The sequence below is a fragment of the Cotesia typhae genome, unplaced genomic scaffold (assembly GCF_013202065.1).
Source record: "Cotesia typhae breed Kobodo isofemale line unplaced genomic scaffold, CoteBio_Ctyphae scaffold_91, whole genome shotgun sequence".
In the NCBI taxonomy this organism is placed as follows: Eukaryota; Metazoa; Arthropoda; class Insecta; order Hymenoptera; family Braconidae; genus Cotesia; species Cotesia typhae.
Genome location: NW_027423781.1, coordinates 1705648 through 1722351, shown reverse-complemented (window position 1 = coordinate 1722351; position 16704 = coordinate 1705648). Strand labels below are relative to the sequence as shown.

At 30.3% G+C, this 16704-nt stretch overlaps 2 protein-coding genes across 2 annotated transcripts in view; one reads left to right on the top strand and one right to left on the bottom strand.

Moving 5' to 3' along the window:
• Positions 1–16704, bottom strand: part of Phcl-1 (pH-sensitive chloride channel 1) — a 75970-nt gene that overhangs the window by 56892 nt on the left and 2374 nt on the right. The window lies entirely within an intron of this gene.
• Positions 31–12614, top strand: LOC141537666 (transmembrane protease serine 9). Its single transcript, XM_074258789.1, has 7 exons — positions 31–191; positions 1028–1756; positions 5520–5600; positions 5935–6665; positions 11600–11708; positions 11775–12037; positions 12117–12614. The coding sequence occupies exons 1-7, from the start codon at positions 146–148 to the stop codon at positions 12597–12599; spliced, it is 2442 nt and encodes an 813-aa protein (XP_074114890.1). The 5' UTR covers positions 31–145; the 3' UTR covers positions 12600–12614.

Sequence of the window (16704 nt, the reverse complement as noted above, 5' to 3'; positions counted from 1 at the left end):
CAAATCCAAGGAAGTAGTACACACAGTAGTTAATTGTGATGAAGAGATAAATTGATAACACATTAGATCGGTCATCTCACTGATATATAAGTTGGTATATTTCTCTGCAGATTATCAGTTATCGTTGTGTTGGAAGCCAACGAACATGTTCAAGCTTTTGATTTCGCTTATTTTTTTCACTGTCGTCGCTGGTAAGTTTTAAATCACTATTTATTTATTTACCACATTAATTCGAATTTTTATTAATTTTCAGCTGTTAATAATAAGTGCGTGATTTTTTTTATTCCTTTTCACTCAAAAATTCTAGTGCTTTGTCAAATTTTGTCTTTGTGCATAAAATTTGGAATTGAACTTTTTTTTTAAGACGGATATTAAATTGTAGTGTGATAAATTATCACAATTAATTAAAAAAATTATAATTCAGATGAAAAATATGAAAATATATCATGTAAGAAAACTATTCGTAACGTGATTGGTCGAATATACCATAAGCATGAAAATATATGTAACGTTATAGTAAGGCGCGCGCAAATTTGAATTCTAGTTTAATTAAAATTTCAATAGATAATTTTTAAATTATTTAAAAACATAAATAATAAATTAAATAATTGTCTTTAATTAAATTAAATTATTATACAGAAAAAAAAATTATTATTATGTTGAATTGAGTAAATAATTTTGAAGAAGGCGCGTAGTAGCCTATCGGATCCGGCCTTTGCTTACCAAAGCATTAGACCGGGTTCGAGTCTGGCGTACATCAATAAATATTTTTAATATTTCAGTGTATTATTCTGCTCAGCCCAAAAAAATAAAATGAGTTCCAGCCTCAAAAATTTACTTTAAAAAATAAAAAAAAAAAAAAAAAAAAAAATTTTAAGAAATTTTTTTGGCTTGAGTAAATTTTATTTTTCTGTCATAATTCAAGGCAATGAAAATTTTTTTAATTGTTTTTTTGGTTCAAAAATTTTTTTCTCAATTTTTTTTTTTCAATGTAATAATTAATAAAAAAATATTAATACAATTACAGCTGATCCGCTGAGAGGGTTTCCTTTCTTCCGACGATACCCAGAACGAATCGTAGGAGGTGATAACACAACGATCGAAGATGTTCCCTACCAAATAAGCCTCCAAGTGTTCGGCGGGCACAATTGCGGCGGCAGTATTATCTCAAAAGAATGGATCGTTACAGCGGGGCATTGTGTTTCTTCATCCGTAAGCAGCCACACAGTCCGCGCTGGGACAACTTTTCACAATATGGGGGGATCTCATCACACAGTCGCGGAAATAATCCGTCACGAAGGCTACGGGTTAGATGAAACAGGGTTCCCGATTAATGACATAGCTTTGATCCGGGTTAATCAAGTTTTTCAATTCGACGAAACGAGACAACCGATCCCACTTTTCAACCCCGATGAGGAAGCGATACCCGGGTCTATTTCCATTATAACTGGTTGGGGAAATACCTTGTCGGAGTTTCCAGACAATTTACAAACTGTCGACGTGCCAATTATCTCAAAAGCACAGTGCAACGAAAATTATGCCAGCTACGGTGGGATTCCTGAGAATGAAATTTGTGCGGCTTATCCGGAGGGTGGTAAGGACGCCTGTCAAGGAGATTCTGGTGGACCTCTCGTTATCGAAGGACGCCTTGCCGGGCTTACGTCCTGGGGGATTGGCTGTGCTCGTCCAGAGTATCCCGGAGTTTATACAGAAGTTGCGGCTTTCCGATCTTGGATTAAGCAAAAGACTGGAATTTAATTATTTATAATAAATAATTATTTCATTAATGTCAAAAGTGTAAGATATATTCGTTAATAATTAATAAATCAAATTTTTTAAGGACCTCAAGTATTTTGATGTTGTAAATTAAATAAAATTATTTTAAAAAATTATAAAATCTTTTTTATATTATTTAAATTTATCGAAAATTATTTAAAAAATTTTTCGATCATTATTTTCTAAATTATTCGGTTAAGTTTTGTAATGGAGTAAATATAATGTAAAATAAAAATTTAATTGAAATTATTTATTGCATTGAGCCCCAATACATATTTACCTGAACTGCTTTTAATTAAACATAAATTTAATAGTCATCTTGATTCACTTAAACTCAAAAAACAGAAAAATAATTCGGATAACCCGGACCGGGTATCGAACCCGGTCCTTTTGGTTACGCGTTAAGGCCTCTTCTAGTCAAGCTATCTGAGACATAGTCTATAACGATCTTTCAGTTACTTTAATAATTTTTTGTTTAAAATGATAACAGAAAAATATAATTAATAAAATTATTTGTCAATAGTTACTTCAATTAATCTGTAATTCGAGTTTAAAAAAAAAAAAAAAATTCCAGAAAACTATCTTTTTATGTTTGTTGAAAAATTAACGAGTGAAGCTATAAATTGGGCGCCAATTTAAAAATTTTCAAAATTTAGCGCTTTATGATCTAAAAAATTTGTCACAATTTTATTTAAGAGCTTTGAAACTTAATTAATAGTGAATTATTGTTGAAAAAATAATAATTAAAGTCCTTAATTTGGCGCTAATTTTAAAATTGTCATAAATAAGCTTTTTATGGTTCAAAAAATTTATTAAAATTATATCCAGACGCTTAAAAAATTAAAAACTCTTCGATAAGTTAATTAATTAATTTCCAAATTCAAAAAATAAAATATAGTCCATAAAACTAATCATTAATCTACAGTTCGAGTAACTACAAAAAAAAAATTATAAAAAACTTCGTGATTTTTTTTATCACTTGCAAAATATTTAATTGATGTTCCAAACATCCGATTTTTTGTGCAAAGTGCTGGGTTTTTTTTATGTATGATGCTGAGCCAAACACTAAGAATTGTTAGTAGAGTAATACCAAGTTTTTATCCCAGGATAAAAAATATTGAGTGGCAAAATATTTTTTTTTTTTATCAAACAAAACCACAAACGAACTATTTATTTTTTTAGTTATTTATCACTCGTTTTATGACGTGTTAAAATCGATAGCAATTTTTGTAAAATTGAAATAAAATTTCTGTTAATTTTTAAAAAATTCAACAAAATCCCTGAACCATTGGTATCCGAAATTTAATTAAATTTTTAATAGTAATAGTAATTTAAAAGCTAGCAGTACTATCTAAAATCGATCAGTACTGTGTTTTACATTCTTAATTACATATTCTCCGTGTTACGTCCGTTCAGTCTGTATGAACTTCTCAAACGCCCTATCTAAGTTTCCGCACCTCAGTTATACCCACTATTCAGGTCTATTATGTTGTCATAACGGTAGTAATTGTTTTCATTCTATTATCCTAAAATTCCAAAAGCGATTTTCTATGTGGTTTATTTTGTAAATTTACAATATCTTCACATCCTGTTCGGTCAAGAATAACTTACCAAATTTCAAAATGTTTTTCTTCAAGCCACAGTTTTTTTTTATTTATAGATTTTGCTTCTTGCTTTTTCAATCACTCACATTTTCTCAACTCCGTTTATCTTCTCCAAATGGACCCTCGAGTCTTCCTGTTTACTCCCATAGCTATTTCATAGAATTTTCTCTGGAGTTTCTCGATTATCTCGACCTTATACTTCTGCTCGGAATAACATCACTGTGTTCATCACATTCTGTCTCCGTTTTATTTTTCTTATATTCTCTCCATTACTCCTCATATTGCTTTGCGCGCCTTTTGAACCTTTTTTCGCTACTTTTTCTGTTAGTCAGCACTATTTCTTGTCAAAAACTTCTTCCACCTTATTACCTTTAAATATCAATGTTTTTAATGGATAGATAAATTAAATTTTTGTTTGATTGATTTATTTTTATTTATGCCAAAGCTTGCTGGCCAAATGGCAAGTAAAAATACAAAATACAATAATTACAATTTAAAAAAAAAAAAAAATATTAAAGTGGGGCAAGACGGCCCAGCCCACCTAAGCCAGTTTTTATTTTTTGTGACTTTCTACTATCAAAAAGTTAAAAAAAAAAATTTTTTTAGGGGCAAGATGGGCCACCTGGGGTAAGACGGCCCACCTGGGGCAAGACGGTCCACCTCAAAAATTGACCAAAAATTTATTTTTCTAATATTTTGGAGGTGGCCCATCTTGCCCCCCCCCCAAAAATTTTTTTTTTTAACTTTATGATAGTAGAAAGTCACAAAACATAAAAACTGGCTTAGGTGGACCGTCTTGCCCCAGCCTCCCCTAAATTTCCGAAGAAATGAATCTGGAAAATAAAAAAAAAAAAATTGAGATTTGTTTGTTGAAAAACGATTTTTTTTTAGCTTCATTTTAAACAAGAATAAAATAAAAAAAAAAAAATTCGAGATTTAAAACAGGCTATTACATCTAATACCCTATTTCTCGGTTGGGTTGGAAGCAGAATATCATCTCGGTACGAGTGAAATTTAGTAACAAGGAATTGCTATCATAGTGCACTAGACTCAATAATGATAAACTGCCGTAAGCAACGTTTCACTTTAACATTGTAATGAGATTCGTCGTGCTCAGATACAGGAACATGCATCATAAGGTTTAGTTACTTTTTGCTACTTACCCCTTACTATCAAGATATGTGATTATCTTAACGACGTTTTTTGTAAGCGATCTTAACTTTTCAATGCTGAAATATATGTCAGTATTAAAAAAAAAAGTTAGGTAAAACCAAATGTGCATGAAAACTTGGCGAACAAATTACGTCACTATTTACTTATTTCTTATTAGGATTATTTTAAAAAATCTATATTGTTTTTTTTTTTTTTATTCTACAGCTTGAATTTTTTCAATTTCCGGAGAACATAGAAGTTTTTATGTTTACTTTTCTTCCACAGCGCGCGTTTAAATCGTTGAATTTTTTTAACTTTTTGCGAAAAATTTTCATGATTATTTTATAATCTCTTCAATTGTCGTGTTCAAAGTTGTGTTTTTGTCTACTACGAGAATCTAGAGCACAATGAATTGAATCGTCTTTCATAAGTTGTAATAAAATGGTTTGTATTTCTCGGGTTAAAAAAGTTTGAACAAAAAAAAATCTGATCTAATAAATAGTAAAGGATACTGTGATCCTGTAAAAAACCTTATGAAAGGATCAAATATATCTATATTTTAAAATCCCTAGCTTTGCAACCACTACCTACGAAGGTAGGTAGGGGAGGATGGGGCAAGACGGCCCACCTGGGGCAAGAAGGCCTAAAAAATAAATATTGACTAAAAATAAGCAAAAAAGAAGTTACTCGAAATCCTTATTAAGAGTTATTGCAATAAAGGATTTATCAAACTTTAAAATCATAGGAAATTCCAACAATGTGATAATGATAAGGATATGAAGAATAAGCTTAATTATAAAATCCCACTATCAAAATTTGTATTTTTTTTTTTTTTTCAATATCTTAGATATCATCTTTCAAAGTATTATTTAATAAAAAACAATTATACGATAATATCTCAAGTAGTTAGATAATAATAATAAAAGTTAATCAATCCAAGGATATTCTAGACAAAGAGCTGTATAAATATTCGATTGAATTTGGAAGCGGGACAGTGTAAAACTACCAAAGACTTTAAGATGATCAATTATCCAGCACTAATTATCGGCTTGGCTGGCCTCGCGCTAGGTAAGATTTTTTATAGTACTAATTTTCATTTTTCTAGGCTACAGTGAGAATATTTTAAAGCCCGATTTAATAAGAAAATTTTAGAGGTTGCTTAAAATTAAAAAATATGGTGTGTGATTTTTTTTGGAAAAAAAAAAAATAAAAACTGTTTTTTTTTTTTTTTTTTGCTTTAATTTTTACTCCCATCAGAATAATTTTTTTTTTTTTAATTTTTCCACAACAGTATGTTCAGTATCTATCGAGCTAACAAGAACAACAAACACCCACTTTCCCAAACCTAATCCTCTCGCGAAGAGCCATGAAGAGGAAGATTAAAAGTATTTGATCCTTGCAGTAATAAGCGCTCGTCCAAATGATCTACCCAGAGATTTATCGGACGGTCGAATTGTTGGAGGAGAAGATGTGGAGATCGAGAATGTGCCTTATCAAGTGAGCGTCCTGGTTCGAGGACGTCATGAATGCGGCGGTAGTATATTATCGGACTACTGGGTTCTCACAGCCGCTCATTGTACTCAATTTGCCCAACGAATGTATTCTGTTCGTGCTGGAACTGTGTGGAAGAACCAGGGCGGAACCATTTATAAAGTCGACAAAGTGGTTAATCACGAAGATTACCAACTAATATTAAATGTTCCGATTAATGACATAGCGCTACTTCGATTAGCAACACCTTTTGTCTTTGGTGAAGCTTGCCAACCCATAGACTTGCCCAATAAGGGTGAAAAAATTAAGCCCGAAACTCAGACTGTCGTTACTGGATGGGGCGAGACAAAGAGCTCTCTCTATAGTGGCAGACTTCAAATGGTCGTTATTCCCACAATTAGCATCGAAAGTTGTCGGGAAGCTTATGGTTTCACAAAGATTCCAGACGAAGGGAGCATTTGTGCGATGACTCCAGACGGTGATAAAGATGCTTGTCAAGGTGATTCTGGTGGTCCGATGGTAGTTGATAAACGGCTTGTTGGGATCGTATCTTGGGGCATTGATTGCGCTGTTAAAGGAAATCCCGGAATTTACACGGAAGTTCAACACTACCGCGATTGGATAGAAAAAATTACATTTTTATAACTAAGGTAGTACCCTCGCCAGAGTCGTTTTCTTAGGATTTTTTTTTAATTTTGACAGATTAATGTTCATATATTCTGCATCGATTTGCGCAATTTGAAAATTTTTGACCATTTAGTTTCAGAGATATTTAATTTCAAAGTTTGAGTTTTGAACGCTCTTATACATTACGGTATACGTGATATCCAAAAGTTTACCTACAAACATTTTTATATCTCAGAAACTTTTCTTAGGATCTTTTTAAAAAACTAGAGTAACGTTAACTAACAACTAAACAATTTTTTAAAAATAATTTCATTGATAATTACCACACAGTTTCACAAATATTTATTAATAAGTAATGAAAAATTTACCAGACTTTAGCCGAGGAAGGGATACGTTAATAAAGCTATGGCAACAACGCAACTTTTGTGAGCCAAGAAAAAAGTATGAGACGCGCATGTGCTGAAAAATTTGAAAAGTTTAATGTACGTTAGGTGTAATATTATAATTATTAATTTTATTTATTTAAAAAAAAAATAACAATGATTATTTTATGAAAATAAGTATTTTTTTTTTATTTATTAAAAATTAAAAAAAGTTAACAATTTTAATATAATAATATATATTAATCTTTGATAAGTTATAAAAATAATAGTCAGATGAAATAATAAAAAATAGTAAAATTTAAAATCAGTTAATACATCAACACAAAAAATTTAATTACTGATTTTTCTGAAAAAACAAAACAATACTGTCAATTATTTTTTTTTTTTTTTCAGACATTGTAATTATATTTCCGAATAAATGTATGTAAATAAATAAATAAACGCTTTCATCAAAACAGAGGTTAGTTTACAGATGATCCAAAATACTACAGTGTAACCACTATAAAATATCTTAACGCTGATGCAGTGTTGCCAGACTTTTAAAACGATCAGTTTCTCGTTGGTAATTGGCTAAAATAAGTACATAAACAGCAAAAAGTTTTAGGCTTGTCAATAATTACTCTCAAGTATATGTACTGTACTCTCTAACATAAACTTTTGACTACGGAAGTCGCGAGGGTTCTACCTTAACGTGAGAAAAAATTTATATTGAAAAAAACTGTCATTTTTGTGACAAGAAATTTATTTTTTGATAATTTTATTTCTTAGCTGAAAAAATAAAACTTTTTCACATTAACAAAAAATTTTCTAAATTTAGCAAAAAAAAAGTTTTGAATAAAAATTCATAACTTGTCTCTGTAAAATTATATAGATTATTATTTTTTACACTGTTAAAAAGTTCATTTTGTCTCAAGAGGAATAACACCGGCCGACAAAAGAGGACTTTTTGAAAGTTGTTTTGATATGAGTGATAAATATCACTAATTTATAGTGTTATAAACATAAAATTACCTACATAATTACTCTATCACATCAGATTTTTTTACAAACAAGAAAAATGGTTTTTTCTTAATTTAAAAAAAATAATCAATTATTATATTATAAATACATATATTTGAAAACTTCTACAGAAAATGTCATATAAAATAGTCGCTATGAATCTATTTTGAGTGAGATCTTTTGCGTTTATCTGTAAAATTACGTCTGGGAGTAATTTTTTTATGGGAATCGTCAATAATATCACGTTTTATCGACCAGCAGTAATCAGCCATCATATTCACATTCCATCGCCCTTGATACCTTGTTTCCATAGTTTTGATGTCTTGGTGAAACCTTTTACCCTGTTCTTCACTATAATCACCAAGATTATCAGGGAAAAAATCCAAATGTGAATCTAAAAAATGGAGTTTTATGCTCATATTACACCCCAATTTTTGATACTTATTTAATAAATTTGCCACAATATTTTTATAGTCAGGATGCTTGTGATTTCCTAGAAAATTGTTGACAACATCTTTGAACGCCAGCCAAGCTTCTGATTCAGTTGTATTTAATGTCTTGTCAAATTTTTCATCGGTCATTAAAGATCTTATTTGTGGCCCATCGAATACTCCTTCTTTTATTTTTGTATCTGATAACCTTGAAAATTTTTTACTTAAGTATTTAAAACTATCATTTTCTTTATCCAATGCTTTAACGAATTGTTTCATCATACCGAGTTTAATATGAAGCGGAGGTGATAAAATTTTCTTAGGATCAATTAAATTTTCTCGTATCACATTTTTGGTTCCCGGTTTCAGATTTGTACGAGGATTCCATTGTTTTTGAACGTAATGCTTTGCTCGTGCCCTACTGTCCCACTCGCATAAAAACAAGGATATTTCGTGTATCCTGACTGCTGACCTAACAGCATAGTTATAATTTTTAGATCTCCACAAAGCTGCCAACCATGTTCTTCATATTTAATTATATCAAGTACTGTTTCTAAGTTTTCATAAGTTTCTTTTAAATGAACAGAATGAGCGACTGGAACAGAAGCATACTGATTCGTGTTGTGTAATAGAACACCTTTTAAACTCCTTTTCGAGGAATCTATAAAAAGTCTCCATTCTCTAGGAACATATTCGGCTCCTAACTTCCTAATGAGATCAGGATTATTATGACAATAAACTAATGATTCTTCTTGATTGAAAAACGGAAGAAATTCCTCTTCACGTTTCCTGTACCAAGCAAAATGTGTATTAGGAGCTAACAAATTTTTTGCATTAAGTCTAGATCCCAGAAGTTGAGCAGATTCTTTAGTAAGATTTAAATCTCTAACTAAATCATTTAATTCACCCTGTGTGAATTTCTGAGGCTGATTTAAAATTGGTTCAAAAACTTCATTAGATTCTTGACGCTGCATATTTTGTTCTGATGATGTTGAGCTAAGATCAGATATTGAACTTGAAAGAGGCACTGGAATATCTGGGCCGTGCGGAAGAGGACGTGTTACTGAGGTTACATTTGCGTAGACTATTTTGTTTTTATTTTTAGCATTGAAACCTTTTACATTGGTACAGCAAAAATAACAGTCATCAAAATGATTGACTTGCTCTCTCCATATCATCGGTCTACCAAAAGGTAGAGATGCTTTTTTGCCGTATGTCCACTGCCTTAATAGTTCAACACAAATAGTACTCACAAAGTTCGAGTCCACGATCTGAGTTGAATTTTAAAGCCAAAATAAGAATTATAAGTCTTTTCCACAAATTCAGTAATTTTCAATTTCTGTTTCAAAGTCATAAAATTTCCACAAATGTAACAAAATGTATCTGGACTATTACGACACTTTCTTGAAAACATTATATTTTTCCGACAGTTTTAAATCACAAAACAACAATTGAATATTTTAAACACCAATAATGAAATGTAAACTATTTTTTTAAATAAACAAACTGACTTTAGCAAACCGTTTGTAAACAAAGTAACTATAAAGGCTTCTTTCCATGTAACACGTTTCGAATGGTCGCGTCGAGGTTCTAACTAATATATTTTCTCACAAGATGTCACTTAATTCGATAAAAAAAGCGCCATGACTTATTAATTTAATTCATTTTTACTGAGCAATCAAAAATTGCGAATATATTCGTTTTATCAAAAATCTGATGTGATACGATAAAATAAGGTCTGATTTCAGTATCAGCACTATAAAATTAATGAAAAAAATTTATTATATCTCAGAAAAAAAAAATCATGTCGGCCGGTGTAATCTTTTAAAGAAACTTATAAAGATAACCGATTGTTGGACTTTAACAATTTCTTATCATAGATTTTGTCATCTTGGCTTAAGAGACCAACATCGATCGATAGCTATTGTCACTTCAACAGTGAAATTACGAAGAAAATATTTTTGTTCTTGAATTGAGTAGTTTTTTTCAGTAAATTCAAATTTAAATTTTACCAAATGTTTATTTTAATTTTATTTCATTTCAAGAAACGTTTTTCAGTATAAAATATCACAAGAAGAGTAACTTTATTATTCATAGCTGGGTAGAGTATCAAGTTATCTGACGATTATGACGCGCGACGACGACAACAGCGGAAGCAGTAACGTTTGCATTGCAAAAAATATTGGAAAACTTCTAAACAATGGCAATTCAGTATTCTGAATAGTAATTTTAATAAAATCATTTCTATTTCCATCTTTTGCTTGTTATGAAGATATCGATTGACATTACGAATGCATTTTTTTTTTTCGTTACTTATAAGTAATGATATACCGATCATATGAATGAATTACAGAGCATAGATATAAATAAAAATATAAAAATAATGATTGTTTTGTTAAATTTTTCAGTTCAATTAAATTTTTTCCTTACTCATTTTACCCGAGATAAATACAATTGACTTTAAAGAATTAATTTTTTTTTAAGCCTTTTAAATTTCTCACAATTAAAAAAAAAAATTTTTTTTTTTTTTCGAGTGGCCCATTTTACCCCATATATCATAAATCGGCCCAAAATATCATAAAAACATTATAGAGGTCATAACTTGACGGAAAATGAAAAAAAATAATTTTTTACCTAATTTTTGAGGTGGCCCATTTTACCCCATATATCATAAATCGGCCCAAAATATCATAAAAACATTATAGAGGTCATAACTTGACGGAAATTGAAGAAAATAATTTTTTACCTAATTTTTGAAGTGGCCCATTTTACCCCACCCTCCCCTATTTTTTAGCTCTTATACACAGTAAAAAATTAAAAACTCTTTTACAAACCTATCTTTAAATCAATTCCAATATCTTTTAAAAATATTTCCACGATTGACATTCATGATTGATTAAAATAATCAAATGCAATCACAATATATTTGCTTATCATGATTTCCAAGATAAGACTTTGTTATCAAAACAAAGGATGTCAGTGAATTAACATTGAAATTTCTGAGATATTCCTTTGTTTATTTTAAAATAACTTAAGTAATCGGTCAAGTAATCCAAGTTGATCGTTTTTGGATAAAAAATCAGAGAGAAAATAAAAAATTGGACAAAACTATATCCGTCAAAATTCATATAAATAGACGACGTTTTCAGAGCAGCAACAAAAAGTAATCGACTGTATTGGTAGAAGGAAAATGTTCAAGTACCGGCAAGTACTTCTGATCGCAACGATCCTAGCCGTTGGATTGGGTAAGTGTTGATTGTCCAAAATATAAGCTTAAATCCTGCTAACATTAAATGTCCATCTTGAACCAGTTAACGCAATCCAGTGGTTTCCGATGATGAACCCTTTAACTCCTAACGGTCGGATTGTCGGTGGAGAGCCAACAGATATAAAAGAAGTACCTCATCAAGTGTCTCTCCAAGCTTACGGGTTTGCTTTCTGCGGTGGTACGATAGTCGCCGAAGATTGGGTGCTCACTGCTGCTCATTGTGCAGTTTATTCAGAAAGCACAATGACCGTTCGTGCAGGAACAACAACAAAAGGCAGCGGAGGAACTGTCCACAAAGTAACCAAGGTAAGTTCTTTGTGCAAATGAAAATAAAAACTTTTATTGAGTAAAATCAAATGATTGTTTGGAAATTTCATTCCACTAGATCATCACCCACGAAGATTTCTCCACAAATCGCTACGGGATCCCGATAAATGACGTCGCACTGATCAAACTGGCTACGCCCTTCGAAGTCGACGAGTTTCGGCAGCCAATCGAGCTCTTTGAATTCAAAGAAGAAGCTGTCGAGGGTATTCAATCGACTATCACTGGATGGGGTGCTACTGTTGAAGGTGGTTCTACACCCGAAGTTTTGAATACTGTTGATGTTCCGATAATTAGCAAGTCAGAGTGCCATGATGCGTACATTTCTTTCGGAGGACTTCCAAAGGGCCAAATCTGTGCGGCTTATCCAGAAGGTGGGAAAGACGCTTGCCAGGGCGACTCTGGTGGCCCGCTGACTATTTACGGTCGGCTAGCTGGAATCGTTTCTTGGGGAAATGGTTGTGCTCGTCCAGGATACCCTGGAGTTTACACTGAAGTCGCCAGTTTTCGCGATTGGATTGATATTAAAATATCTACCATGTAACTTGCTAGAAATTTAATCCACAGATTTAAGCTAATTGTCTTTCATTTGTTAATAAAGTATTATTAGAAAAAAAAATTCGGTACCATTATTTTTAATAGATTTCCGAGAAATTTAATTATTGCATTTGTTCCCATATTAATCAGGCGAAAAAAAATTTATTTATAAATTTAAAAATAATTGCTATTAAGTAATTAGGGGAGTGTGGGGCAAGATGGCCCACCTCAAAAATTGACCAAAAATTTATTTTTCTCAAATTTTGGCGGTGGCCCATCTTGCCCCAAAAAATAAAAAGCCGTCTTGCCCCACCCTCCCCTATTCATTTAAAATAATTCTGAAAACCGGATTTTATAATTTTGTCTAGTGAAAAAATTGCTCGCGTCTGATGGACTTGAACCCGGTCCTGCATGGTTGACAGTTATACACTACTAACTTCTAAGATTTTCTTGCTTAACTTGCCCTACATAACTCTAAATTTCATCACATTTTCTTATTAAATAAACTGAATTAAATTTTTGATCAAGTACTTGGATTGAGTTGAAATGTATCACAGAAAACAGTACTTTTAATATTTATTAAAGGATATACAAGTCTATAGGGCAATAACAAATTAAATATAAATCATTTTTGTTAAAAATCTACAAAAGCTATATCGAAGAAATATTGAGACAATTTGGAATAGAAGACTCGTTTCAAATATAATGTTAGTACAAGGCGGGAGTTGCACAAACCACTTGGGAATAATTTATAACTTACAATTTTGCTAGTGAGGTCTTGGCCAACTAGACTCTTGGTAAATGATGATTGTCCGATGATATACGAATCCATTTCGAAATATTATAGCCTTTTATTGAAATAAAAATAAATGATTTTAATACAAAACTAAAAAAAAAAAAAAAAACATTATTTGATAAAAAAACGAATGCAAAAGTAAAATTTAATTAAATCTGTCTGAGAAAGTATGTAATTATTGGCCTAGATTGAGGATGAGGTATGCAAATTAAAGTTTATTTAATACGCTTTTAGATGGAATTTTCTAAAATTTTACAAGTTATCGCATTCATTAGTTATTTTGCAAAAAAATGGTAAAAGTGCCAATTTTTAAGGATTTTTATCTACCGGAAATTTTTTTTATACTTTATTTTTTTCTGAATAAGATGTACGGAATGTCTCTCTTAATCTCTCGATTTGACTCACGTATTTTGGTCCCTTGTGAAAATTCCTATCACGAAGACGTGGCTTTATCTGGAGTAGAGACTGGAACTCGGCCAACTGATGGGAGCGCCTTAGAACTTCCAGGCATTTTTGTAACTATTTCTGGATCTTAAATTTTATGAATTCTTTGTTTCAAAAGATTGATATAAAATCGTTGTTTGATTCAATATTTGCCTCGGGTTTATCAATAATGACTGCTGTCACGTTTCAGATAAAATAAGACTAATTTTGAATCGAATGTGCATGGAGATATGCCATTATAATACCGGTCCTCTCGAATCACTGAATAGAGATTTGAAGCTGTAGCACATTACCCAGTCTTATTAATAACAAGAGAAGATAGAGGAAATGGTCTGAGATAGGATGCACCAATACTAGTTGACGGCTCTGACAAGTCCCTTATCAGGGTACGAGAAGCAAAACTATCAACATGGCTGCTACAGCGGATTGAATCAACAGATCTACATACTTAATTCTATATAGAAAATGGAAAAAGCAAAACGGAGTACTTACTTTAGTAAAACATTTAAATTGATTCAAGAAAAAAAATATTATTGTGAATAAAATAAATATCTTGAACCACAAAAAATTTATTTAGGGCTGTAGTCTAGTTAGTCACTTTCGAAAATTCGATTTTTTTAATTTTTTACTTTTTTTGAATGTATATGTATCTAAAAATTCCTGGAGATGTGTTAACAGTATCAAGTGACGGCTTGTAAAATTAAATTTTGTAGATGTTAAATTTTGATAAGATTTTTGATGATTTTTCATTTAAAAAAACTTTAAACAGTAATCGGAAAAAATTTTTAAGTTATGAAATAATAATAATAATTGAAAAAAATTTTATTTTTGTAATTTAAATTCATTATCCCAAACTACTTTCATAAACAAATCTTTCATAGAAATTTAAAAAAAAATTCCCAAAAATAGATTATTTTCTTAGCCGACAAACTAGACTACAGCCTTAATTTAAAAATCCAAAAAAAAAAATTTCTTGGCTTAAGAATATTTTTTCTTTACTTAAAAAAATTATTTTCTCTAAAATAATATTCTTGGTTCAAGATTCTTTTCTCTTGGGTCGAGTTAACTTTTTTATAAGCGCAAGTATAAGTATAAGAATAAATTAACTTTTTTCAAACTTAAAACATTGAATACTTCTTAGTTTGCTTCTGCTTACAGTAAAGAAGTTTTAATTTGCCAAAAAAAAAAAAAAAAAAAAAAAAAAAAAAGTATAAAAACTCATCAATAAAATACTAGCAACCTGCAGTTACTATGACTGCCGAGAGTTACAAATTGTGATTAAAAAAACTTTATCTTAATGATTTTTCGATACTGTTAGTCACAGTATACATGGCTGGAGTACCTTCAAAATAAAAATAAAAAAAAATAACGTTGCTATGATTGGATCAGTTATATCAATAATTTAATAGAAATGGGAGTAAATTTCTCAAATAAAAAAAAAAAAACATATTTTTTATGAAATAATATTAAGAATAATAAACAACTTCTGTTACAATCAAATAATGACATCAAAAGGAATGCAAAAGTAAAATTTAATTAAATCTGTCTGAGAAAGTATGTAATTATTGGCCTAGATTGAGGGTGAGGTATGCAAATTAAAGTTTATTTAATAACCTTTCAGAAGCAATTTATTAAAATTTTACAAGTTATCGCATTCATTAGTTATTTTGCAAAGAAATGGTAAAAGTGCCAATTTTTAAGGATTTTCAAAAATTCAAATTTTTGTCATTTATAAACTATTTAATGTAAAAAAATATGTAAGCATGCAAATTAAAGTTTGCTTAATATGCTTTCAGATGCAATTTACAGAAATTTAATATAAAATCGCATTTTTAGCAATTAATCGTTACTTATATTACAAATCAACTGTTATTTATTACAGTTTACTTTTCACCTTACAAAAAAATTATTTTCTCAGATTTTCGCGCTTTTTTTCAAATTAAGAAATTTGTTTTACTAAATAACAATAATTACTGTATCTGGAACTTAACAAACTTGTCCAATTTCTTTTATCAGGGATGGAGCCTGACAGTTTCCTCAAGCGAATTGTTTCATCTTGTAACTTTCAAGCAACATGTACCTGATGAGAACATATATATTTCGAAACGAAATTACAGAAAAGAACCGCAACAAATAAGTACAACTCGTTTTCGAATAAGAAAAGTAATTGAGTGTCTTTTTATGTACCATAAGATATTTTCAACATTTTAGCATTGCACTAAAGACTATTTCTAAAAAAAAAAAAAAAAAAAAAAAAAAATTTTTTTTTGTGTATAATTTAATTAAATTTTTTTGCAAGGATTTTTTTTTAAATCCGTGTAAGGACGAATTTTCTAAAAAAAAAATAAAAAATTTTTTATTTTTACTTTACGCCCATATTTCCAATTTTGTTTTAAAATATTTTATTTATCTAACAACAAAAATTGTAACATGTCTGGTATTTTCTGTAGCGTAAAAACTCGTTAGATAAAAACGAAATTTAAAGCTACGTGATATCACGGTAGAAACCGGCGATATGGTAAAACTGAGTGGAGTATGTCGCGTCTGACTATACAAAGGTACTTCCTACTTCCTACTGCAAATTAACTCGGTTTGCTTGAAAGAAAGAAGAAATAAAAACGTTGTGATATATATATATATATATATATATATATATATATATATATATATATATATATATATATTTGTAGCAGAACGTATATGATACTCTGGGAAAAGAACCCTCAGTGTAATTTATAATTTCGCTAAAAGCCTAGAAAGTACAAAAGAAATAGAAAAACAATTTGTTGAAGATAATAGGCGTAATGAGTGTCTAACAATGAAGAAAGCTAGAACATAAAGTGCTGTTAGACTCATACGTGTGATGACATAA